The following is a 27,446-nucleotide window of genomic DNA, read 5'->3' on the forward strand; positions in this document are numbered from 1 at the left end:
GCGATTATCCCAAAGGCAGAATGGGATTAATCAGCGCCAATCTGCTTGTGTGGCAGGATGGCGTTAAAACTCACAAAGCCAGACAACCAAGCTGTGTGGGGGGGCTCCCCCATTTATAAACCACATGAACAAGTTTTGAGTTTGCAGATGCAGAGGAATGGCTTTAAAGATCTAACACAATTTGTATTGGAGGAGATGGCAAGACATGATGAGATTGTGAACCAGAACCTTGAAAAATTTAGACAGGAAATTAAAGAGTTGGTTCAACAAAAGTATGATAAATTCAAGCAACATATGATAAGTTTCTTAGACGCAATGATAAAGATGGATGAAAAGTTTAATTCAGAAATAGAGTCTAATATGAAGGAAGTGGATTATAAGATTCATAATTTGGATAATAAAATACAAAGAATTGAAAATGATTTAACAATGATTCAAGAAAATAGCTTAGAAGTAGAGTCAAAAATAAAGGAAGCTGACTACAAGACTTACAACGCAGATAATATAAAACAAAGGATTGAAAATGAAGTTATAATGATGCAATTCAGATTTATGGAATTTGCGGTCAGAATTAGGGGAATACAGGAAGATAAAAGAGAAGATTTGAGAAAGATGTCTGCTGAAGTTCTGGCTGGGATTTTAAAGGTTAGTCCTGAAGAGGTATCCTGTAAGATTGATAAGGCCTACAGAGCAAATTCTTGGGTGGCAAAGCAAAGGCAGTTGCCTAGAGATGTGGTGATTTACTTTACCGATAAAGGAATAAGAAATGATATTGTACAAAAGTCTTTTAACTCCACTCTTGAAATGTATGGAAGGAAGATTTGGATATTTAAAGAGCTGCCACCCAAGATGTTAAAAGATAGAAAGGATTTTGGTTTTTTGGTGGCTGAGCTAAAGAAACAAAACATTCCATTTAGGTGGGATACTCCAGTTGGAATAATATTGAGATATCAAGGAGAAAGATATCAACTAAATACTGTTGAAAAAGCGGAAGAATTTTATTATAAGGTTCTTAAAATGGATTCAACATCTCCATGTATAATACATGAGAGGAATAAAGAAAAGCAAAATCAACAAGAGATTGAAACCCAGGCTAAGCAGATGGAGGTGGAGGTAATGGAAAAACAACAAGTTACAGAGGCTTTTGTGGATGAGCCGCTTATGGATTCTCCTTCAGAGGTTATAGTTGGATTTCCTATAAATACAAGAGAGGCGGCTTTGGATTCTAATGTGATGACTTATCAAGTTACAGACCAGCATGGAAATCAATCAGTTGATATACAACTCCTAGAAAGGCAACCAGGATGGAGATCTAAGCCACAAAAAGTTAAGAAAAGAAGAAGCAGGTCCTACAAAAAAAAATTTTTTTAGACTAAACAACAGTGTAATGCCAGTTACTTAAGAGACGATTAAAAACATGAAAATATAGTTGAGGCAAAGTATTGGTTTTTACTATTTTGAGGAGAGTGACAGATCTCTGAAGTGCTGTGCTTTTGGGATGTGGAAGATGGCCTTTAATTGAGTGGATTGGAATTTTCTATTTTGGACTCTTTGACAAATGGATTACGTTTATGCTGAGCTATAAGGCAAGAGAACTATGGGACTGGGGCATGCAGAAGATCTGGTTGTTACCCTAATACGGTGGTTGGAATTAATAATCTAGATGAAAGACATTACAGAAGACACTATATGGAATATAAATATAAAGTCACTCGGGTGGTTTTTTATATACGAAAACATTTATTATTGATGGGGGCAGATGGTAATTGAAGATACTGAATATACTGTTGGAACTAGAATTACCCTAACACGTGTGATGGAATTAACAATCCAGTTGAAAGACATTACAGAAGATACCATATGGATTACAAGCTTAAAGTCATTTGAGGATTTTATCTATATATGGAAATATTTTTTAGTGGTGTGGGCAGAAGAACAAAGATATTGAAAATATTATGTATGGTAGACCTGCAGGAAAGTGGGTGGAGATAGGCTAGCTTACTGATTGTTTAGTTTAGGAAAAGGGATGTTATGTTATATTAATATACGTAAAAGATTTGAATTAAGAGATATATGTATGGGGGAGGAGGAAATGGATAGATTATGAGTTGAAATTGCCAAATTAGGATTTATTATATAATTTTACAGCTGAATGTTGCTTTGAAATGTATAGTATAAGGGGGATATAATAATATTGTTAGAAAGGGTCAGCATATGGGGGGTGGAGTAAAAAGGATGGTAAAGTATTATATAATCTGTTATTAATTTGGGTTTTATTCTGGAGAAGCCACAAGGGGAGGGGAGGGGGAGGGGGGGTTAGGGAGGAGGGGGGGGGGAAAGGGGGAAAAAAATCTGTATTTGAAAAACTTTTTCAATAAAAAAAAAAGGTGCGATTATCCCAAAGGCAGAATGGGATTAATCAGTGCCCTCACACCTGGTAGCAGAGGGCGGTCAAAATTATGGCTTTTTCCTTGCTTTGTTACTTTGATAAGACCTCTAGGCTAATGATTTTCTTTCCGACCGAGGAACGCTAATTAATTATCTGCTAAGATGCCGAGAAAGAAGAAAAAAGGAAAAATGAAATTAAGACCACTCTTTGTAAATGATTTGATTGATTTTTCAAATGAAGAGGAGGCAGAAAGGAGGCTTTCAAGTTTCCAGCCGCTCGCCTCAGCCACCCGGCTAGAGGGAGCCATGGGAGGAGAAGAAACGGATGAAATGCTCTTACAAAGAGTTTAGAAGGAAGATAAAGACAGAGCTGCTTTTGAAGGCGAAGCACTACGACTGAGGTCAGTAACGCCCCCTTCTAATTATGCAAGCTCTCAAAATGTCTCCCCAGAACCTTCTGAATTTGTAATGCTTGGTCCAGGGCCAGATTTTCTACAAACGGCCGAGCATTTTCACCCCCACGCAGAGAGAGAAATAATTCATTATTCTCCTCGAAGCTCTCAGCTCGCCCTGGATGAGCAAACTATAAAAGCCTATCATAATCATACAAAGTTTTATGAACATGAGCTGTCCCAGGCAAAAATGGCTTTGTTTATGCTTGAGCAAGATAAGAGAGAGTCTAGTGCTTTCAAAATCTCTAAAAGAGCCATTTTGGCTCCTTCTTCTTCGGAGCCAAAGACACACCCCCTGGTGGATTTTGTGTCAAGCCAATCAGAACAGAGAGCTGTGCACACGTCACATGAAATTCTCACTGATGAGATTACAAGTGCCACATCTGCAGAAAGAGCTGAGCTGCCCGAAACTAAAGTTGCAGCACCATCTGCTGGCGAAAGTAATTTACTAAAGAAAGCTGAAAGGCATCACAGCCTACATGAACATTTTGAACTATTACAGAAGACTCTATTAGAGATGTCTTCAACTCACTCAGAGATTCAGGCTGCAATGCAACAAGTGTCTCCACAGGCCCAAACTTCAGCACCCCCTGGTGGTGCTGGTGTCCTTTTAGATGGAACACAACAAAGCTTAATGCAGCAAAGGCAAATGATTACGTCTCCAGCAAGTCATGTTAATATTGCAGCTCAAATGCAACAGCCTCAACCACAAACACATGCACACATGCCTCCAGCTGTACAACCAGGACCAGCTCCTGGTCCACCTCCAGCGCAATAAGTGCCTTTACTTCCACAGCCAGCACCTCAAATGCACATTCCTCAACAGGCATCTTCTGTTGCTCCACTAGCTGGTGAGTCAAAATTAAAGATATCAGGACAGAATTATAAGGCCTGGGTCAGTGAGATTGGATTGTTACTTCGCAGAGAAGGTACTCACTGTATGATTTTAAATCCCCCTGCTCAGCCATGGTCTCCTGCAATAAGAGATTTAGAAACTAAAGCTTGCACAACATTATTGATGTCCATGGATACTGAACTGCAGGTTACCTTTTCGCCTGATGCAACAGCCCAACAAATTTGGGCCCAATTGGAAAATTGCTACAGGCCTGTTTCAATTGAGTCTTATAATATTGAAGATATTCAAATGATCAGCATTATCATTAATTCTTTGAACTATGAATGGAAAGATGCCATTGCAAAGATTAACCAAGTCCCTATTGCTCAACGCACAGTGGACAATGTATGCAGACTTTTAATTGAAGAAGAAGCACTCATGTTAGCCATGCCACACTTGAGAGGACCACCCGCATCAAGAGCTCCAGCTAGGCGCCCCTTCCGAGGAAGGACCTATGCTCCAAGGATGCCAAGATGCTACATCTGTGATCGTGTGGGACATGCCACCCGGGATTGTCCCCAACAAGTTCCAGCTCCCGTCATGTACCAGCCCAGAGGAACAAATTCCAGAGGCAGAGGCAGAGGCGGAAGACAAGGTCATCGTGGTCCCCGGCGTGATCCACAAGCTCCACTTGCCACATTGGCTTTAACCAATGATCCACAACCTCAATCAGAGTACAACAGACGACTCCTGTGGACTTTGGACAGTGGTGCAGCTTTGCATGTTACCTACAGAAAGGAACTTTTCACAGAGATGCATGAGCCTAAACCTGAACTACGTGAACTTTATTCTTTTTCAAATCATCCTTGTCAGGTCAAAGGAAAAGGAACTGTTTATGTTGAAGAGCTTGATGCATTCATTCCTGATGTTTATTACATACCAACAGCAACCAGTAATTTGCTTAGTCAGTGTCACTTGTCTAGAGCATTAAAGTTCCAGGTTCACCACCTTGAGAAAGCAAGTTACATAGTTAAAGATGGAGATATTGTTGCTGAAACCATATTAATTGGTGGTGTTTTATTACTTAAAGCCAAAGCCTAAACCGCAAACACAGGCAAGTATACAAACTCCAAAAAGGGAGAGCACAGGCCCAGAGAGAGATGCTCCAGAGAGAGATCCTGTTGCTGCTCCAAAGGCTCCTAAAGCCAACAAAAAGAAAATTGGGAAACAGGTTGCTCAGAGCAAGCCTGAGATTCCTCATAAAACTGTTAATGTTGAGAATTCACTAACTGGTAAACCTTTGCATTCTAGGTGTATCCATAAATGTCATAGAAGATTGGGGCATGCCAGTTTCCATGTTCTTAGGAAGATGCCGGAGTTCGCAAAAGGTTTGGATCTAAAGGGGTGTAAGGTGTTTTTGGATTGTGCTGTCTGCAAAAAGGCCAAATCCAAAGCAGCAGCCATTCCCAAACGTGCTACACGCCTGTCAACACGCATTTTTGATTTGGTTCACACTGACATAGTTGGTCCTTTTCCGCCATCATTTGGTGGTAGAAAATATTTTCTAACAATTGTTGATAATTACTCTAGATATGGATATGTATATCCTATGAAAGAAAAATCTGAGACTTTTCAGATCTTTAAAGACTTTGCAGCCCTTGTTTCTACCCAACACCAAGTTCGCATCGCCAGAATCCAGAGTGATCATGGTGCCGAATTCATGTCTCAGCGTTTCCAGGATTGGATGCGTAAGAATGGAATTATTCATCAGACTTCGGCCCCTTACACACCGGCTCAGAATGGAGTCACAGAACGAAGACAAGGGGTACTGCAAACCATGATGCGTTGTCTCCTAGAAGACGCCAACCTTGGTCAGATATACTGGGGTGAAGCTATAAAATATGCAAATTACATTGTCAACCGTACTTGGAGCAGTGTAATGAATCAGACTCCTTTCTTCATGTTGTATGGCTACAAGCCCGATCTTAAAAACATCCATATTTTTGGTTCATATGCTATGGTGAACATTCCCTTAGCTCAAAGAAGAAAAGGAGGTCCAGCAGCAAAAAGACTGAGATTTATGGGTATTGATGATAATTCAAAATGGAGCAAATTTATTGACCCTAAACATGTAATTGTGATTTCCCAATCTGCTAATTTTGAGGAAGATGTTGACTGGTCCAGGATTCAATCCAATGATCCTGGAGTTTATTTTCCTAGAAATGATACTGCTGATGCCACGCAGATTGATGATCAAGATTCCACCAGTACTTCTCAACCTGATGTACCGTCTTCGCAAGCCGCGGATGCTGATGCTAGCGACGAATGTGAGGACGAGGACGAAGCAGAAGAAGAAAGGACAGTTGTTCTGAGACGTTCCAAGAGGGCCACAAAAGGAATCCCTCCACAACGATATTCTTGGCAACTGACAAAAGCACCCTTGCCTTTGATTTGCAATGTTACACTTCCACCTGATAATTTCACACAAATCAAGCAGCTTCCTGATTCAGAGCAAGACAAATGGTATGATGCAATGCAGGTTGAAATGGACAGTCTAAAGAAACTCAAAGTGTTTACACCTGCAAAACCTCCAGCAAACAAAAAGGTCATTGGTACTCGATGGGTCTACAGAATCAAAAAGAAGCCAAATGGTGAATCATTGTACAAGGCCAGACTTGTAGCTCAGGGTTTCGCTCAACGTTATCCTGAGGACTACACAAATATCTATTCACCGACAGTTCGAACTGAAAGTGTAAAAATTGCTTTAGCAACTGCAACTATCCTTGGTTTAGAAGTTTTCCAGTTCGATGTTGACACATCTACATGCAGACCTAGATGAAGAGATCTACGTGAGAAGTCCTCCAGGATTCCGACAGCAAGAAGGGGATGCCTGGTTCCTAAACAAAAGTCTTTATGGTCTGAAACAGTCTGGTTTAATATGGTACTTATGTCTTACTGACAAACTAAATTCAATGGGCTTTATTAAGTCCGAAACTGATGAGTGCGTGTTCACAAAAAGATCTAACAATGCATATGAGATAGTTCTTGTTTATGTTGATGATATTGTTTATATTGGTCCAAATAAGCAAATGAGTGAAATTTTTGCCAAAGCTTTGCAGAGATACTTCACATTGAAATCATTGGGTCATATTAGCACTTATTTAGGTGTTCAGATTGAAAAAACACAGAAGGGGTTTAGTCTTTCACAAGAAGATAAAATTGAACAAATTTTGCATCATTGCAACATGAAAGATGCTAACACAACAAAGACACCCATGCAAACAGATTTTCACAACTTGACACAAGAAGCAAGTCCTGAGTTCGAGGATCAAACACTTTATCGTTCAGTCATTGGGTCACTGCTGTACATTAGTAGTTGGACCAGACCCGACATTGCACTTAGTGTTAATCTCTTATCTCGACACATAAGTAAGGCAAAACAGTTTCATTGGACATGCGTTAAGAAATTATTGAGATACCTAAAGCACACTAAACACATGAAGTTATTGTTAGAACCAACACATACTGATTATGCAGAATTATGTTGTTATGCAGATTCTGATTGGGCAAGCGATAAGAAATCACGTAAAAGTACTTCAGGTTATATAATGTTCTTAAATGGATGTCCTGTTTATTGGCAAGTACGTAAACAGAATTTTGTTTCTTGTTCATCTACTGAAGCTGAATATGCTTGTGTTTCAGATGCATGTAATTCTCTAACTTGGTTTGATGCTTTAGTCACAGATATCTGGACACACCAGATCTGACCGATCACAGTGATGGAAGACAATGAATCGGTGGTTTATATTTCTGAATCACATTTCACAGGTTCTAGGTCCAGACACATTGACATCCATTATCAAAACATAAAACATTTAGTGAAAAAAGGTTTTGTTAAAATGCAGTATGTATCTACACATGATCAAATTACAGATATGCTCAACAAACTACTTCCAGCAGCTCAACACGAGTATCTGCGTAAGAAGATGTGCCTTATTTGATGATGTACCTGATATTCGCTCAACTGGCAAAAGAAGGGGATTGCCACTGCGTTCTTTTATTTACCAGCTGAGCTCTCATTTCTGGACTATCAGACTTTCCGTACTTGCCAAGAATCCTTATCAGTAAGCAGTAAGCTAAACTAGGCATGTGTCTCCACCCACATTCTTTCACACATCTTTCCTTTGTTCTCCTGCCAAGAGACGTCCAGCTGAGAAATAGCCAGCACGCACTTTTGCAAAAATGTAACAATTAATTTTCTTAGTTAGTGAGATGTTTTATTTTCTTTATAACAAATAAATGAGTTTAATTAGAAGATATATCTTTGGGTTTTGTTTTCTTAAAGTATGCTTGCAAGGAAAAGTCTCGATCCACTCCTCATAATCAAGGTGCGATTATCCCAAAGGCAGAATGGGATTAATCAGCGCCCTCACACACCCACAATGTAAAAGCAGCTGTGCTAGACCCAAAATGGCCCCTGCAACAAGCAGGAACTTCACACAGCCACAAAAAGCCCAAAAAAACAACTTTCACACTTCACACACACAAAATTCCACATACAGCTTTGTGAGATTTTGTGTGTTTGTGTAGTTAGAGTGAAACACCACAGAAACACACTAAATCTCAGAAAGCTGCACAAATATTATTTTATTTTATTTTTATTTTTATATGAAAACTAAATTTAAAACTTCCTAAACTTTAAATGGCTAGGTCTAAAAAAGAACAACTAAAAAAAAGCCCCAATTAACTATTTTTTTAAAGCTGCCAAAGGGGAAAAAAACTTACCCAATAGAACAGGGGTCTCCAACCTTGGCAACTTTAAGACTTGTAGACTTCAATTCCCAGAATTCCTCAGCCAGCTTTGTTTTGCTGGCTGAGGAATTCTGGGAGTTGAAGTCCACAACCCCCTGCCTGCTTGATTGCAGGCAAGGAGTGGCTTGCTGATGGAATGGATTCAGGCAAGCGAAGCAAGGCAAGCGTTGCGATTAGCAGCTAAGGTAAGCAAGCTGGAGGGGGAAAACTTTTTTCCTTTTACATGGCTCTGGCGATCCCCAGCTGTGTTGCCTGATTAGCAGGCAAAGCTGGGATCATCAGAGCTTGGATCGCCAGAGCCATTTAAGGCTCATCAGAGCCTTTCGGGCTGGTCTGCCTGGTTACAGGAGAACAACACCCGGCGTATAAGACGACCTCCAACTTTTGAGAAGATTTTCATGTGTTAAAAAGTCGTCTTATACGCCGGAAAATACGGTACTATATTTTGTATGAATGAGTCCCATACTTCATTATACTTCTTTACACAAGATCTACATCTATAGGCATTCCTCTAATAACTGGAAAGTGCAATCAGGTCTTCAATCAATTGAATAAATTGAGCCATCTAAGTTAAGACATTCTCCCACTGTCTAGATAATAAAGGAACTTCTAATTTTTATTCTACTCATTTCTTAACATCTGTATATCAAATTGATTTATTAATAACAAATTATAAAAACTACCGTACTTTTTGGAGTATAAGACACACTTTTCCCCTCCCCAAAACAAAGTGGGTGGAAATGTCTGTGCATCTTTTTTTTTTTTATTGAAAAAGTTTTCAAATACAAATTTTTTCCCCCTTTTTCCCCCCCTCTCCCTCCCCCTCCCTAACCCCCCCCTCCCCACCCATCCCCCCCTGTGACTTCTTCGTAAAAACCCCTAATTCATAACAGATTACTTACTCCCTCCTCAAAATACTGACCTTTACTTACTAAAAATATTATAAATATCATAACATCCCCCTTTATCCATACGTTTCAGAAAAGAAGAGAACAAAAAAAAAAACAAAAAAAAAACATTATACTATAACTATTATAAAATAACTTCTAATTTAACATAATAGTGTTTTATATCTATATATTATTACAACAATTCAAAACCACCTTCCACTTTAAAACTATACGATAAATCCTACTTTAATATTTAATCTTCTATATATATTACTATAACATTTCAAAGCGGCCTCCCCTTAAAATCTAATTTAACATTTATTCCACTCTATCCATTTCCTCCACTCCCCTAAATATATCACTTAAAAATCCCTTTTCTTAAACTAATCAGTCTGTAGTTAGCTTATTCACCCACTGTCCTGCAAATTTACCATACACAACAATTCTTAATATCTTTAATTCACTGCCCACACTACTTAAATATATATATATATATATATTCCATTATATCTAAATAAAAAAAAAGAAAAGACAATAACTTTAAATTTATAGTCCATATAATATCTTCTTTGAGGTCTTTCCGCTGGATTGTTAAAACCAACATCCATAATAGGGTAACATAGCTTACTGATGCAACAGTTTATTCAAGATCTTCAATCATATCTGCCCCCATCAGTAATAAATATCTTCTTATATGTATAAAAGTAAAAACAACCACCCGAGTGACATTATAATTATATTCCATATAATAATAATTGTGGGTTTCATCAGGATTATTGATTTCCATCATTGTAGTGGGTAACAACCGGATCTTCTGCATGCCCCAGCATGATTCTCTTGCCTTATGATTCAAGATAATTATAATATATTTATCAACACAAAAAGAAATTTCAAAGTAGATAATTCAAATCCATCAGTTTGAGGCTCTTTCCACGTCCCAAAATTACGGCAATGCAGAGATCTGCCACTATCCTCAGGATGATATTGACCAATATGTCGCCTCCTCTATGTTTTCACATAATTATTCATATTTTAAAGTCACTGGCTTCACTGTTGCTTGGGTTAGAAATTTCTATTTTTATACAACCTATTTCTTTTTTTGTTTTCTTTTTGTGGGTTTGACTTCCATCCTGGTTTCCTTTCTACAGATTGTGTGTCAACTGGTCGGTTTTCATTCTGCTTTGTAGATTGGTCGTGTTGATTTTGTTTTGGTGTCTCATGTTTCTTTTTTATCCCTTGTATATCCCCTAATTGGTTTCCATGCTTGCCTTGATAAGTCATCACATTAAAATCAGATGGCACTTCTCTCAAATTTGTAGATAATCCAGCTGGGGTGTCCGGTAAATCCAAAGGCAATTTATCTGGTACAGTCTCTGTAATTCGATATTTTCCCTTTATTTCCAGCTCCTTCTGCTTATCCTGTATCATTCCTGAAGATGTTAAATTCATGTTCAACCTATTTTGATAAAATTCTTCCGCTCTTTCAATAGTATCTAACTGATATCTTTCTCCTTGATGTCTCAGTATAATACCAACTGGGGCATTCCACCTATATGAGATATTTCTCTTTTTTAACTCAGACACCAGAAAACCAAATTTCTTCCTTTCTGCTAATATCTTAGGTGGGAGTTCCTTGTAGATCCATATTTTTCTTCCATACAATTGCAAATTAGAATTAAAGGAATTTTGCACAATATTATTCCTAATTTCCTTGTCCGTAAAATAAATCACCACATCTCTAGGCAGTTGCCTTTGCTTAGCAATCCAGGAATTTATTCTGAAAACTCTGTCAATCCTACAAAACACTTCGTCAGGTTGAACCTTTAAAATCCCAGCTAGAATTTCAGAAGATATTTTCCTTAAATCATCTCTATTATTTTCCTGCAAACCTCTCAGTCTTATCGCATATTCTGTAAAATTATGTTGAACCATTAGAACCTCTTTTTCAATCCTCTGTTGCAGATTTTCTACATTACCAGACTTTTGGTCAGCATCCATTTTAGGTTTTTCTTCTGAGCTATTATCCTGAATGTTTATCAAATCATTTTCAATTTTTTGAATTCTATTGTCCAATTTATCTTGAATTTCATCCATTTTAGACTCTAGTAAATTAGTATTTGTATCCAACTGTATTATAAATTCTGAAAAACCATTAACCACTTTTAAAATTTTTTGCTCCAAAAAGTCAAACTTAGATTTTACCAGTTCTTTAATTTCCTGCTTAAATTCTTCAAGATGCTGATTCACAATCTCATCCCTTCTTTCAATCTCCTCTAAGAGAAATTCTATTATATTAAAATCAGGTTTCTGAGACTGAAGAGTTAAAACTTGTTCCTTTAAATTGTGGGTGAGGGAATTCCCCCCCCCCTTCTTGTTTATCTGACTTTGTAAGTCTCAGTGCCATGTTTCCGCCCAGGCAGGCTTTGTTAAAAAGAAAAAAAAAGAAAAAAAAACAAGAAAAAAGACTTCTTTCCAGTCAACAACAATATCAAGTCTCCAAAAAAAGAAAGAAAAACACAGGAGCGAGGTTTTGTCTACAAATGTAGCCAGTGGTATTTATTCCGCTACATTGTAATAATAGAAAACGGAAGGACTTTTCCTTTCTGCCTCTTCTCCAGCTGCTGCAAGCGCCATTTTAAAAAACTTTTTTCCCCTCCTTTCCTTTCCTCTTTTCTCTTAAGTTATTTTTTATTTTTAAAAGATAAGTAAAATACTTGCGGTTCAGTATTACAGATCCAGCTCACATTTTCTTTAAGTAATCTGTTAGATTCACAGGCTTGCTCTTGACGCCTGGCTCTGCATTAGCAGAGGTCTCCCAAAGCCCGGAGCGACGGCTGGGGATATGGGGCATCTCATCCGCTCTGTCCCAAAAGAAAAAAAAAAACTTTTGGGACTCTGCAGAGAGTTCTACCCACCCCTGCCGGCTCTATCTCCGTTTCCTCATGGAAACGGAGTTTTTTCGAGCCGCCGTTCCGTTGTGAAGGCGGCTCTGACAGGCAGTGGAAGCTGACGATCCCAAAGGAACGTCTGGCGGCGGCCAGCAGCAAACAGGAAGTCGTCGAAATGTCTGTGCATCTTATACAGCGAATGTTGCCAAAGCCCCACCCACCCGCCGGCCTCCAACCTTCGGCCTCTGCCTCCCAACAATTTACCTCCTTGTAGCAAACAGTGTAGTCGGCTTCAGCACAGCTTGATTTAGCACAAGCAGCTGATTGGCGGTTGGATTGGCCTCCCAAAATACCGCCTATCAGCTATTCCAGACTGCGGGGATCGCCGCGGCCCATCGATGACAGCCATCACTGGCTATTGCTGCCAATTGCTGGGAGGCAGAAGCAGATTTTTTTCCCCTTGTTTTTCTCCTCAAAAGCTAGATGTGTCTTATACTTCGGAGTGTCTTATAGTCCAAAAAATACAGTATTTTCAATCCTGCCACTTTGCCATATTCCTCTATTTTTTTTTTTTTATTAATTTAGGCGCTGCCTATTGCTGCCTCCCCACGCCCCATTTTCGGCCTCCATGCATCCTGTTTTCGGGCTCCATGTCCAATTTTTAGCCTCCATGCGCCCCATTTTCGGCCTGTTCCAGGCGGTGGGGATAGGTGGCAGTGGCGGTGATCCCCCGCCTGAAACAGACCTAAAATGGGACATGCAGAGGCTGAAAATGGGGCATGTGGAGGCTGAAAATGGGATGCATGGAGGCCGAAAATGGGGCGTGCAAAGGTGGCAATACGTGACAGTGGCGATGGATGGCACCGGGGCCGATGGGCAGCGATGATCCCCGCAGCCTGGAATAGCTGATAGGGAGGTATTCCGGGAGGCAGATCCAACTGCCAATCAGCTGCTCGTGCTAAATCAGGCTGTGCTGAAGCTGACCACGCTGTTTGCTGCAAGGAGACAAATTGCTGGGAGGCAGAAGCAGACTTTTTTCCCCCCTTGTTTTTCTCCTCAAAAGCTAGATGTGTCTTATACTTCGGAGTGTCTTATAGTCCAAAAAATACAGTATTTTCAATCCTGCCACTTTGCCATATTCCTCTATTTTTTTTTATTAATTTAGGCGCTGATTCTTGTTGATCTTCCAGAATGAAGACTAAATCTTCCGCAAATGCCTGTAATTTATATTTTTCCTTTTTTATATCCATACCTTTTATCTCTCTGTCTTTTCTAATATTTCTGTTTAATACTTCCAGTGTCAATATAATAGTGGAGACAAGGGGCATCCTTGTCTTGTACCTTTTTTTGTGTTAACCTTCTCTGTCATATCTCCATTTACCATCCCCTTTGCTATTTCCTTATAATATATTGCCTTAATCATATTAATAAATCTATCCCCAAAATCCATATCTTTTCATTGTGCTAGCATAAATTGCCAGTTCACGTTATCAAATGCTTTCTGTGCATCTAGAAAAATCAATTCCATTTGCTTCCTTGGATGTCCTTCATAGTACTCCAGGTTATTTAAAATTATTCTTATATTGTCTTTAATTTGTCTCTTAGGTAAAAATCCATTTTGATCTGAATGTATAAATTGATTTAAGAAACTTTTTAGTCTTTCTGCTATTATTGAGGCATATATTTTATAGTCAGCATTCAATAAGGATATCAGACTGTAATAAATCTGTTGTAAATCTGAGTCTTCTTTCAGTATATGCTTCTGTCCATGAAGTTGGTAATTTCACTTCTAGCAATATTTCATTGAACACTTCCAACACTGGTATACTTAGAATATTTTGTAAGTCTTTATAGAGTTCTGCTGGTAGCCCATCTGGGCCTGGTGTTTTGCCATTCTTTTGTCTCTTCATTGCTTCTGTTAATTTACCCCTGCTCTAATATATGCCTTAGCTGTATCTCATACGATTTGTAATGATGTCTCTCCTTTTCTATTCTCTTTAAAGAAAAAATCTAGTTCTTTTTCCACGAACTGAATAAATTCTTTGTCTTTTAATATTGATTGGTTCAATGTCCATCTTAATTTTCTTTTTTGTCCTTTCCATTTAATTTTTATTGGATTGTGGTCTGCTCAGTTACTTGTTTCTATGTTTATTTCTTGTACATTAGATTTTAGTTCAGTTGACATCCATATCATATCTATTCTTGACCAAGACATATGCCTATTTTAATAGAATGAATATTGATTTTCCTTAGGATGTATCTCTCGCCATATATCTTGGATACCTAGCTGTTTAGTGCATAAATTGCTACCAAAAGTATCTGTTTGTAATTCATTGTTTTTTCCACCATCAAAATCCTCCTTCAGCCATAAAAAATTGCTTAACGTTTGTTTCTTTTATGCAAAGGGCTACTCCTCTCTTCTTATGTTGTAATAAAGAGGTGTATAGTTTCCCAATTTTGGGATATTCCAATAGTTTATTGTGTTGTTTTTTAATATGAACCTCTTGCAGGCAAATTATATCCAACTTTAATTTTTCTAGTTTACTAAAAATCCTTTTCCTTTTTATAGAAGAATTCAGTCCGTTTATGTTAATTGACAGTAATTTTATTTCTTTTTCCATGATGTTACTTATAGATTGGTTTTGTTGTTCTAATCGCTCTTGTCCCTCTCTGTTCTTTTGCCTTTGCTCCTTCTCTCTTTGCTATTTTCTCTACCTTTCTTTCATCTTCTTTTTATTGTATATCTCTCTCCCCTCTGGTTTCCTCTTGTTGTCTATCCTCTTTTTCCTCTCCTACTCTCTTTTCCTCTGGTAATCCAAAAAAATGATCATAAAATTGTTCTGCTTATTCTATGGAATCCAGTCTATGTCTTTGCTCCATCTAGGTCACCAGTATTCCCTCCAGTATCAGCCATCTAAAATTTATTCCATTCTTAATGACATGTCTTGTCAGAAATTTCTTATTTCTTAAGAGATATCCTTTCTTATAGCTCTTACTCTTCTGGGGATCTGTTTTAGGACTACTATTTCTTTCCCTTTGTATTTTAAAGGATCATCTCTTGCTCATTGTAGTATTTCTGTTTTTATTGCTTTTTTAATGAATCTCACATGTACCTCTCTGGGGAGTCTGTTTCTTGTTACATATCTGGTGTAGACTCTAAATATTTTGTCCATCTCAGCAAACACCTTTTCTTTGGTCACTCTAAAGCATTTGCCAGCAGCTCTGCCATTATCTTCGCCAGGTTTTCTCCCTTTTCTTCCTCAATATTCTGAAACTGCAAGTAATAATCAGCCTTATCCATCTCAAGTGATATTATTGTTTTTGCAGGACTTTTATCTCCCAGGGTAATCAACCTCTTCCACTCTTTTCTCTGTTTGTTCAGCTTTCTCTTCTACTTTCTGAATGTGTTGTTCATTTCTAGTCATTATTTGTTCTCTATTCTGTCCTCTACTTTTCCTATTCTTTTCTTAATATGTTCATGCATGGCTTGAATCAACACTTTCATCTCTGCCTGCATCACATTCATTTTCTTTTGCTGCAACATAATGTCCAATGATCTTTGACCAGCTGGACTAGATGCTTCTGATGCTGGTGCAGATGTAATTTTATTCATTTTGAAATGCTTTAATAATTTTGAACCAATTATTGAAAATAATAATGATAACCCAACAGCCCCAATATTGACCTCCAACTTCACTATCTTTTTCCAATTTCCCCTTTTACAAAGTTATTCAGGAATCAGAATATTCAATATTACAGTATCCCTTTTTCTTCTTCCTTCTTTTTATCTTCAATCTTCAAAAAGGCCACTGTTTTTATTTTATTTTTTTAATTATAATTCCAGAGGAGCATAATTATAATCCACAAAAAAGAAGAAGTGAAACTGTTAATTATAATCCAAGAGGAAACCAAAAATATAAATTGTAATCTAAGAGTTATTAGATTGTTAGCCCCTTTATTCTTCAAAAAGTATTCTCTTTTTCTCTTATTACATGTATAATCCACACAGGCCCACCAAGCCCCAGAATTCAACCATCAGCTATCTGGTATCTTCAAAAGGGGAGTTCACAGAGCAGAAAGTAAAAGAAAAGGAAAATATTTTCACTTTATCTGTTTAGCTTCCACTTAAGTTCCAAGAGCTGCACTGTTTTTAAAAAGTCTCTGTGTTCTATTCTCTGTCTCAGCTATCTAATATGAACAGCTTACTGATGCAGGTGTTATTTGTTTTAACAGCCAGTCTTTATCTTCTTCAGCCTCTCAAGGTTGTTTCCTTTCCTTCTCACTTGCACCTCTCAACATTTCCTTCTGCCTATAGGTGTCACTGTTGCTCCACTTCTCTCCCTTTCCTTCCTTTTTATTTTATATTGAATTATCCAATCCAAGTTTTTCAAAAAAAGATTCTCTAAATCCAAATTATATAGTCCCCAAAAGCTTCCTAGTTAGTCAGTCTTATATTTGACGTACCCAGTTCCTAGCTTCAAAGTTCTTTCACTCTTTTAAAAAGTTCTCTTATCTTTCTTTCCAGTTTTAAAAATGGCTCTCAGGCTTGCTCGCCACTTTTCTTGGGAGGTGGAGGGAAAACAATTCCACCTCCTCCTTTTTGGGTCCCACTTTCACCCAGCCTAATTTCCAGGGGTCTCGTTTCTCAATAGAAATTAGAAGTTAAAAATCTCTCACCAAGATTGTTCACACTGTTACTCAGTCTTTCACGCTTTCTTCATGTTCGGCTGTCACAGCTTTGGTCAGGCACGCAATGGCCGTCGTTTTCTTCCTGCCGGATTGAGAGCCTTCTCTGGATCAATCAGGGAAATTGTGGACTCCCTGAGATCAATGGAGTGTGCTCTCTTACTTCATCTCCTTGCAGTTCAAATTTCAGCACAATCCCACAGAGTCCTGTGGAAGTGCATCATGTCGCCGCAATGTAAGCCCCACCTCCTCTGTTAACTGACTGTTATTGTATTTCACTCACAGAACATTCCCAATGACTTTTAATCTACCACAAGCCACTACAAATGTTGTCTCTGGTCCGTCCAGGATCAAATACCCTTGACTGATTCTTAATAATAAGGGTTATCTTTAAAATTTTAACTGAGCTCTTTCCCAACAATTGGAACCCATTTCCCAAAATCATAAATCTCTGTTGTGGCAATTTCCACAATATTTTTATATCATCTAGGTCGAAACACATCTCTTAAGATTTGTTTTCCAGATAGGTATAATAAGTCCATTCCCCAATCTCCATCAATCTTCTTAAAAATATTCAGTTCATCATTCATCAGTTCTGTCAGCTTTGAGTCTTTAGAATCCATGCCCCTTTCAACTTTCTCCAACCAAACTTCAGTTTCAGACCAGGCTCCTTTTTCTTCAAGTCCACTAGCAGCAAATTAAATTCCACTCCATCCAGTTGTAAATCTGATTTAACTGCTGTTACTTGCATCTGAATATCATCTTTGGGTTCATTTGAAACCACTGTTATTTTATCAAACTTTTTATCTAAATTTTCAATTTGAACTTTCTAGACTTTCTAATTTCATTATCTCTTGTTAGCGATTTTTCCCCTGCTGAGTCCAATTCCTTTTATCTTCTTAACCCATTTCAGCCTCCCCTTTTGCTCCATTGGCAACTTCAATACTAAGAGAAAAGAGGAACAACTACCATCATTTTAATCCACAGTGCTGATGAGATCCATTAGAATCTGTAGACATCCTTTCACCATCAAAATAGACATGCCCTTTTGAGGATCCATTTTATTTTGCCTCCTCTTCTTGAAAGGTAAGGGACAACACAACAAACATCTTTCAACACCAACAATGTTTAAATCTTTCATAGCAGCACCAACTTGCCCTTGTTCTTGTAGGCAACAATAAAAATTGACAGTTGCTCTAAAACTGTTATTACAGATAACACAGAGTTTAATATTTTCTTATTTCTCACTTAGGCCTGGGATCTTGTTTATTCCAATAACACATCTGGTATTTTTTCTTTTAAAAAAAGTTTAAACTGATTTTTTTTTGACATGGAATACTAAAGGACTATCTGCTAATAGAATATATTTTATGTAAATTAAAGTTAAATTTTCTTTTTAAACAAGAAACATTGTAATTTCAAATGATAAAAGCCTTTTAATAAGATGACTGATTGAACAAATTTCCATTTTTGAGATTTAAGAAATATTAAATTCTATACATCTGAACATAGTAGTGCACAGACAGATGCTTTTTTCTTTTAGATATAGTAATTTTTATATAAATGTCTGGGCCGCAAGCAAGTAAGCTGACCTTACAGAAAATCCATGATACTATGACTGTCATGGCGAAACTATGACACGTGTGCCAGAGATGGCACGCAGCGCACCCTCTGTGGGCATGCACGGGGGGCAGGGCACATGCAGGGGGTCACGCAGCATGAATGGGAGGGTGGGGGCACACGCACAAGCGGAGGGCACGTGCGGGGGCCACACGGGCATGCATGGGGGCACATGCCTGGGGGCCGCACGGACATTGCATTTTGGTGGTTCGGGCATGCACACTTGCATTTATGTGTGCACGCTTTGGGCACTCGGTCCATAAAAGGTCAGCCATAACTGTACTACCCTGTTTTCCCCAAAATAAGACATCCTGATAATAAGGCTTTTGAGCTGATGGCAATAACACCAAGTGCTTATTTCAGGGTTCAAAAAAATATAAGACAGGGTGTTATTTTGGGGGAAACACAGTATGATATGATTAAAGCTGGGGGAAAAACTCTTGACCATATGAAATAATTATAGAATGATATAAAAAAATACTGAAATAGCTTTTATACTTCTAAATATTCAGATATCTTTATATTAATTTTAAAAACATTTAAGATTTTAAGTTATAATCCAATATAACTGTTGATGCTAAAATTTTAATAGCTACTTTAGCAAGAACAATATAGAAGATATTAACTATAATCCTGCATAAATGGGCCTCATGAAAGGATGTCAGCACTCATAATATTAATATGAACTAGCTTTAAAACATTATATATTTAGAATTAGAAACTGTAGCTGTGCTAATTATCAGTTTCCTAGGATTTTAATAGTTTTTTCTAGCTCTTTTCCATTTTCTGAGGAGTTTCTCTTATTTTTCTTTTTGTTCCCCTCAATAGTTCAACATTTTTTTAAAATTTTTAATTTTTTTTTGCTTTTTTCACTTCACTATATGACAGACATGTTAGTGTAGTAGCTTTGGCACTGAGCTAAAAATTGGAAAACCATGAGTTATAGTCTGGCCTAAGGTACAAGCCCTCTTCATGGATTACTGTCTTGTCATGGCGAAGGGGATTGCGCAGCTCAATGAAGCTCTGAGCTATGCCCTGCAGGGCCACCCAAGACGGACAGTTCATAACAGAGAGTTCTGACAAAACGTGATCCACTGGAGAAGGAAATGGCAACCCACTCCAGTATCTTTGCCATGAAAACCCCATGGACAGTACCAAAAGGAAAAACGATATGATGCTAGAAGATAAGCCCCTCAGGTCGGAAGGTGTCCAATATGCTACTGGGGAAGAGCAGAGGGCTACTACTAGTAGCACCAGAAAGAGTGAAGCGACTGGCCCAAAGCAGAAAGAACGCTCAGCTATGGATGCATCTAGTGGTGAAAGGAAAGTCCAATGGTGTAAAGATTTTTTCTCCATAGGAACCTGAAATGTAAGATCCATGAATCAAGGCAAGCTGGATGTGGTCAAACAAGAGATGACAAGACTGAACGTTGACATCTTAGGAATCAGCGAACTAAAATGGACAGGAATGGGTGAATTTAATTCAGATGACCATCAGATATACTACCTGTGGGCAAGAATCCCTCAGAAGAAATGGTGTAGCCTTCATAGTCAATAAAAGAGTAAGAAAAGCAAACTGGGATACAATCCCCAAAATGACAGAATGATCTCACTTCGAATCCAAGGCAAACCATTCAATATCACAGTAATCCAAGTCTATGCCCCAACCACTGGCTGCAGAGGATGAAATTGACCGGTTCTATGAAGCCCTTCAGCACCTTATAGAATTAACACCAAAAAATGATATCCTTATCATCATGGCGGATTGGAATGCTAAAGTAGGAAGCAAAAATATAACCGGAATAACAGGCAAGTTTGGCCTGGGAGTACAAAATGAAGCAGGGCACAGGCTGATAGAATTTTGTCAAGAGAATATGATGGTCATAACAAATACTTTTTTCCAATAACCCAAGAGATGACTCTACACATGGACAGCACCAGACGGTCAACACAGAAATCAGATTGACTATGGGCTCTGCAGCCAAAGATGGAGAAGCGCTATACAGTCAGTAAAAACAAGACCAGGAACTGACTGGCTCAGATCATGAGCTTCTTCTTGCAAAATTTAGGCTTAAACTGAAGAAAGTAGGGAAAAGCACTAGGCCATTCAGGTATGAACTAAATCATATCCCTGATGAATATACAGTAGAGGTGACAAATAGATTTAAGGAATTAGATCTGATAGACAGAGTGCCTGAAGAACTATGGACGGAGGTTTGCAACATTGTACAAGAGGTAGCAACTAAAACCATCCCAAAAAAAAGTAAGAAAGCAAAATGGCTGTCTGAGGAAGCTTTACAAATAGCTGAGGAAAGAAGGGAAGTGAAAGCCAAGGGAGAAAGAAAAAGATACACCCAATTGAATGCAGAATTCCAGAGAATAGCTAGAAGAGATAAGAATATCTTCTTAAATGAACAGTGCAAAGAAATAGAAGAAAATAATAGAATAGGGAGGACCAGAGATCTTTTCAAAAAAATTGAAGATATGAAGGGAACGTTTATGCAACAATGGGCATGATAAAGGACCAAAATGGCAGGGACCTAACAGAAGAGATTAAGAAGAGATGGCAAAGTTACACAGAAGAACTATACAAAAAAGAGCTTAACATCCCTGATAACCACGATGGGGTGGTTACTGACCTTGAGCCAGACATCCTAGAATGTGAAGTCAAATGGGCCGTAGGAAATCTGAGCAACAACAAAGCTAGTGGAGGTGACAATATTCCAGCTGAGATATTCAAAATCAGACGATGCACCATTGCACTCATTTCACATGCTAGTAAAGTTATGCTTAAAATCCTACAAGCTTGGCTCCAGGAGTATGTGGATCAAGAACTACCAGAAGTACAGGCAGGATTTAGAAGAGGCAGAGGAACTAGAGATCAAATTGCCAACAGACGCTGGATTATGGAGAAAGCTAGGGAGTTCCAGAAAAACATCTACTTCTGCTTCATTGACTATTCTAAAGCCTTTGATTGTGTCAATCACAACAAATTGTGACCAGATCATCTTATTTGTCTCTTGAGAAACTTATATGCAGGTCAAGAAGCAACAGAAAGAACTGGACACGGAAGCACTGATTGGTTCAAAATTGGGAAAGGACTCTGGCAAGGCTGTATACTGTCACCCTGTCTATTTAACTTATATGCAGAGCACATCATGAGAAAGGCGGGGCTAGATGAATCAAAAATTGGAGTTAAGATTGTCGGGAGAAATATCAACAATCTCAGATATGCAGATGATACCACTCTAATGGCAGAAAGTGAAGAGGAACTAAAGAGCCTCTTAATGCTGGTGAAGGAGGAGAGTTCAAAAGTTGGCTTGAAACTCAATATTAAAAAACCTAAGATCATGGCATCCGATCCTCTCAATTCCTGGTAAATAGATGGGGAAGAAATGGAGGTAGTGACAGTTTTTATTTTCCTGGGCTCCAAGATCACCGCAGATGGGGACTGCAGTCAAGAAATTAAAAGATGCTTGCTCCTGGGGAGGAAACCTGTGGCAAATCTAGACAGCATATTAAAAAGATGAGACATTACCCTGCCAACAAAAGTGGATATAGTCAACACTAAGGTTTTCCCAGTTGCAATGTACTGTGAAAGTTGGACCATAAGGAAGGGTGAGCACCAAAGAATTGAGGCCTTTGAACTATGGTGCTGGAGAAGACTCCTGCAAGTCTCTTGGACTGCAAGGAGATCAAACCAGTCAGTCCTAGCAGAGATCAACCCTGACTGCTCTTTAGAAGGCCAGATCCTGAAGTTGAAACTCAAATACTTTGGCCACCTAATGAGAAGGAAGGACTTGCTGGAGAAGAGCCTAATGCTGGGAAAGATGGAGGGCAAAAAAAGAAGGGGATGACAGAGTATGAGGTGACTGAAGCAGTAGGCATGAGCTTAAATGGACTCCAGAGGATGGTAGAGGACAGGAAGGCCTGGAGGAAAATTGTCCATGGGGTTGCGATGGGATGGACACGACTTCGCAACTAACAACAAAAGGTACAAACCTAGCCGGATGACCTTGAGCCACGCACCACTAGAAAGAAAGTAAATAGCAAACTGTTTCCAAATGTTTACCAAGAAAACTGCAGGGGCTAGGCCAGGCAGTCCCCAGGAGTCAACAATGATTCAAAGGCACATTCTGTCTGTCTATCATCTGTCTGTCTGTCTATCTGTCTGTCTATCTATCTTTGCTAGAGTATATATAATACTGCAAAGAAATGCTTCTTTCCTTTCTTTCACAGCACAGTAGATGTAAGATCAAGCACACATCTATATAGAACAGAGGTGTTAAACTCAAGGCCTGGGGGCCAGATCCGGCCCACAGGGTGCTTAGATCTGGCCTGCGGGGCCACCTTGGAAACAGCAAAGGACTGTTTCCGCATGTGGCCTCTTCTGAGCTCTGTTTTTGCTGGCAGAGGGTTGCAGGAGGCCATCACAGCCAAAAACAGAGCTCAGTAGCCCATTTTCGCTGGCAGAGAGTTCGGGCCACCACAGGTACTCCTGACACAAGTGACACTGATCTGGCCACGCCCACCCTGGCCATGCCCACCCACTCTAAGGTCGAACACACCCTGATGCGGCCCTCAATGAAATGGAATTTGACACCCCTGATGTAGAAGAACCCAGGAATTAGATGCTGATTCATCACATGACAGCAAAAGGAGCAAGAAGATTGCAGCAAAGGTGGAGTGCAAGGCAGCAGGGAGCCAAAATGGCATAAATAGGGGTAGATAGCCAGACTGAGGGAGTTGCAGGACCTTTGCGTCCATAAATCCAGATGGCTACCAAGCATCAAAATTATGATCACATGAAGAGCTGTAACTTTGGGCACAGGTGCTGCAACAGCTCTAACTTTATCCTTGCTATAGATTTTAGCTACTTTGCTATAAAATATTACATCATTTCAATTTTAAGCAAATGAAAATGACACAGATCTTATTTTAAATATGCAATTGGTACTTCAGCTTGTTCCATTACATTCTGAATATACAAGTAGTCCTTGATTTACAACCATTTGTTTAGTGACCATTCAAAATTAAAACAGCACTGACTGAAGATCAGTTTTCATACATACAACTGTTGCAGCATCCCATGGTCATGTAATCAAAATTCAGGTGCTTGGCAGCTGGCATGTATTTTTGACTGTCGTTGGATCATGTGATTGCTCTTTGTAACTGTCCCAGCCAGCTTCTGACAAGCAGATTCAATGGGGGAAGCCAGATGTGCTTAATGACTGCATGATTCACTTAACAACTGTAGTGATTTGCTTAACAATTGTGGCATAAAAATATTATAAAATGAGACACAACCCACTTAACAATTGTCTTGCTTAGCAAGGAAATTTGGGGGTCAACTGTGGTCATAAGTCGAGGACTACCTGTACACTGTTGCTTATATAAAACTAACTTTTGTTACAGAGCTCAGTTGCTCAACTATAACATATAGCTGCTGCTTGAGAATGAAAACTGAAACTGGTGTATTATATACTTAGATATTAATAAATCTAAGCATTGTTTATTTAAATTATGAAATTTTTAATAATGAAAGATGCCACGCAGGCAATCAAAAACAACAACAGCAACAACAAATGAAATGCTAACAATGATGATGTCACAAGGAATAACATTTGTGACTTAAATTCAAACTAACATATATACCATGTAGTAGAACAATAGGGATATGACACAAATTTGCAACAAGCAGAATTAAGACATTAGTCACACACCAAACTTGGGGAAAATAAACATTAAAGGACCATACAGATAGGTTACAATACCTGCTGTTTAGTGCATTCCTGTGAGCCAAAATGAAATGAATGCCATATAGGAGGAAAGGAAAAGATGAACATAATCAGATATAACAAAACATACTATTATGAACTACTGCTATTATGTAAGGAAGTTTTTAAAATGGATTTTCCCTAGGCAACTTAGTCATTTAATATAAAGTGTTATATATTAGTAATTTAATATAAACTAGTATTGCTAAAATTTGTCAATTTTCTTTAATAGATTTCATCTATATTTCGTTTCTATATGTTACTACTTTTAGCCTTTAAAACATAATTCAATGAGCATGTGGAACCTCAGCAAATCTTTGTTTTATAAATGAAGTAAAGGAAATTGCATTGAAAAACTAAACATGCAAATCATGTTTTATTTTATAGCCTGATTTGCTGCCTTTACAGTGAAGGACAAAAAAAAAAAAAAACCTTGCGTAATGAAGCATTATATTTACAATGACCACATATGAGAACCACAGCCGAAGTGCGTCTCTGCCTGGTCAACCATGTATTTGGACAAATGTGAGAAATGTGTCAATGTTTCTGCTTTATACTTTTTAAAACATATCAAAGAGCATCCTGTCTTTAGGGTATTGAGTTCAAATATAAGAATTCATAAAATCATACGGAAAGTTACCAAGTCAATCCTTTCCCTGAGAACTATTCTATTACATAAACAAAATAAATAATTAGGGTTATTCAAGAGATTCACAAAACAGCAAGAATAAGCTTTTTGATACTGGCAAACATTTACAGGCCAACAATAATTATAAACTGAAATCGGCTACACATACAAACATTCTCGAAAAAGTTGTTCCCCAATACTTTAGAATCAGAGAGAGCACTTGAAGGATACCAAACGAGTCAAAAGATTCTCTGCATTATATGAAGATTAATTCACTGTATCAAAATTACAAAATTAAAAGACTTTTTCCTCTCATAGGCTAATTCTTCTTTATGTATTTAACAAGTCTGATTCTTCATGCTTTTATATAGTGAAAATAATTATCAAATTATCTATGGTACAGAATGAAATGCCTAATATTGTAATTGGGGATAAAAGGAAGTTAATACATATGCAATTTATGTTATATAATTTACCCATGGACTATCTCGAAGCGTTAGTCTTAAAATTAATATATGCACAGTGAATGTGTCCAACTTTATTATTCTATGTTCTTATTCTATGTTCTATGAAAATCTTAATCTCTTCAACAGTAATTCTCTCCTCAGGAACCCATTTGCAAATCAGTTAAAGTAGTTCTGCTATTTGAGCCCTTCTATTTGTCAGGAAAGAGTTAGGCTTTTAGAAGCAAGAGCCACAAGCCAGAACCTCTTTCTAGAACAAGGAAGTTTTCTTATCTAATTGTTTATGTAGAACTCTTAAATAAAATTACATTTTTCAGAAATATAGATTTTTCGTTAGTAGTATACCATTTCAAGCTTTCAAAAAAGCAGCATATTTAAAAATAACAAATTGCCCCCAAAATACTCTTAGCATTAATGTTGTGATCAAAGATATTTCTAACGTCACACTCAATGTATATGTACTTCACTTATTTCTTCATATAATTTGCTCCAGAAACCTACTTTCACAATGAAAAATGGCAGTATAAGCTATCATATCATTCTTGTACTATAGAACTTCTGCAAAGTTTAGCTGACACTAAGACTCTGATATTTCAAAATACAAACACTTTTAAACATTACTCAAATATTATAACTTTAAAGTAAAAATATGTCTTCTTCAACTAGAGTATCCAAATCATTTGCAAACTAATTATGCAACATAATGCTCTCTCAGATGATAAAGATTTGGTTCAGATTTATTAAATAATTTAATATTATGTCAGCATACCAGTAGAAGATACAGAGTCTGGTTTAATACGTTGAGAAGAGACAAAGTAAAATTGAGTTTACATAGATAACACACCACAAATTTGTTCTTTGGAATGAGGTAACAATAATTCATTGATATGAATCTTCAGACATAAGAGTTAATGTAAAATGTACTTTAAATAGCCATCACATTAAAATGCATTATTAAAACTACTTATTATAAGGCAACTTCTACACAGGGAATAATTTGATCATATCTGTTTTCACAGTAGAAAAAAAGTTAATAATTAGCAATTTCATGCTCTAATTCTCATACTTACACTATTAACACATACACTACACAAATATTAACAGCTTACCGTATGATAACCTCTAGGTAAGGGTGGCTTCCCTACAGGATAAGCATCAACAGTATCAATAATTGTTTGTCTTTCTCCTTTTTGGTTGATTTTCCTAAATCTCCTTCTAGATTGTCTATGTGAAGCTTGTCGCTGGAAATACTCTTCATTTTCATCCATGTAATCCACCTAATAAATAAGCAAATGTAATAATGTACTTTAAATGTATTTTAAGCAACATTAACAGATGGTCTCCAATGCATTTGCAAAGATTTGTTTTATTCTGAGGATATGAAATCACAGTTTACTACCTACAAAATGTATAATATTTTAAATAGTGAATCCATCTGATTCTATACTTTAAAAGAGAATGAACTTTAGATATTATCATCTCTATCCTGGATCTCATCTCTAGTTGTTAATAGACTGTTTTACAAATGTATTTTAACTCTGTCTTAAATTTTATTGTGTTTATTATCTGTACTAGTCTTTGGCCAGTACGTTACCTCCATCCTGCTCCCACCAGAAGTCATCCACAAGCATGATCAATGCCATCTCAGTACCAAACCCTGCTCTAACACTGACTGAAAGGGCTTTAGATAATTTGCTTTGCTCAGACTTCTCTGAAGCTGCCATGCAACACTCTCTTTACCACCTTCTCTAGAAAGGAGAGGTTGGACAAAATGTGTCCAGACTAGCTGTTGAGCAATGATCTTTTGAGGCAGGGGCACATTATGACCTCTTTAAGAACTGATGGGACCATTTTCTCCCTCAAGGAAGAGTTAACTATTGGCCAGATACACTCATCCATCCCCTCCTGGGAGGACTTCATTAGCCAGGATGGGCACAGATCTAACACATAAGTGGCTGAGGCAGCCCTATCCACTTCCTCAGCTTCAGCAGGCTCACACCACAAGG

At 37.9% G+C, this 27,446-nt stretch overlaps 1 protein-coding gene across 2 annotated transcripts in view; it reads right to left on the minus strand.

Moving 5' to 3' along the window:
- The window catches only part of RAPGEF2 (Rap guanine nucleotide exchange factor 2), a 275,274-nt gene that overhangs the window by 143,812 nt on the left and 104,016 nt on the right, over positions 1 to 27,446 (minus strand). For both annotated transcript variants that reach the window (XM_070949029.1, XM_070949027.1), the window contains exons 6-7: positions 26,550 to 26,717; positions 24,346 to 24,363 (exon numbers count right to left, since the gene is read on the minus strand). In XM_070949029.1, coding sequence (XP_070805130.1) covers positions 24,346 to 24,363; positions 26,550 to 26,717 — 186 coding nt within the window. The remainder of the gene's footprint in view (positions 1 to 24,345; positions 24,364 to 26,549; positions 26,718 to 27,446) is intronic.

The sequence above is a fragment of the Pituophis catenifer genome, unplaced genomic scaffold (assembly GCF_029215685.1).
Source record: "Pituophis catenifer annectens isolate HBS135680 unplaced genomic scaffold, rPitCat1.0.hap2 SCAF_8, whole genome shotgun sequence".
NCBI classification, from domain to species: Eukaryota; Metazoa; Chordata; class Lepidosauria; order Squamata; family Colubridae; genus Pituophis; species Pituophis catenifer.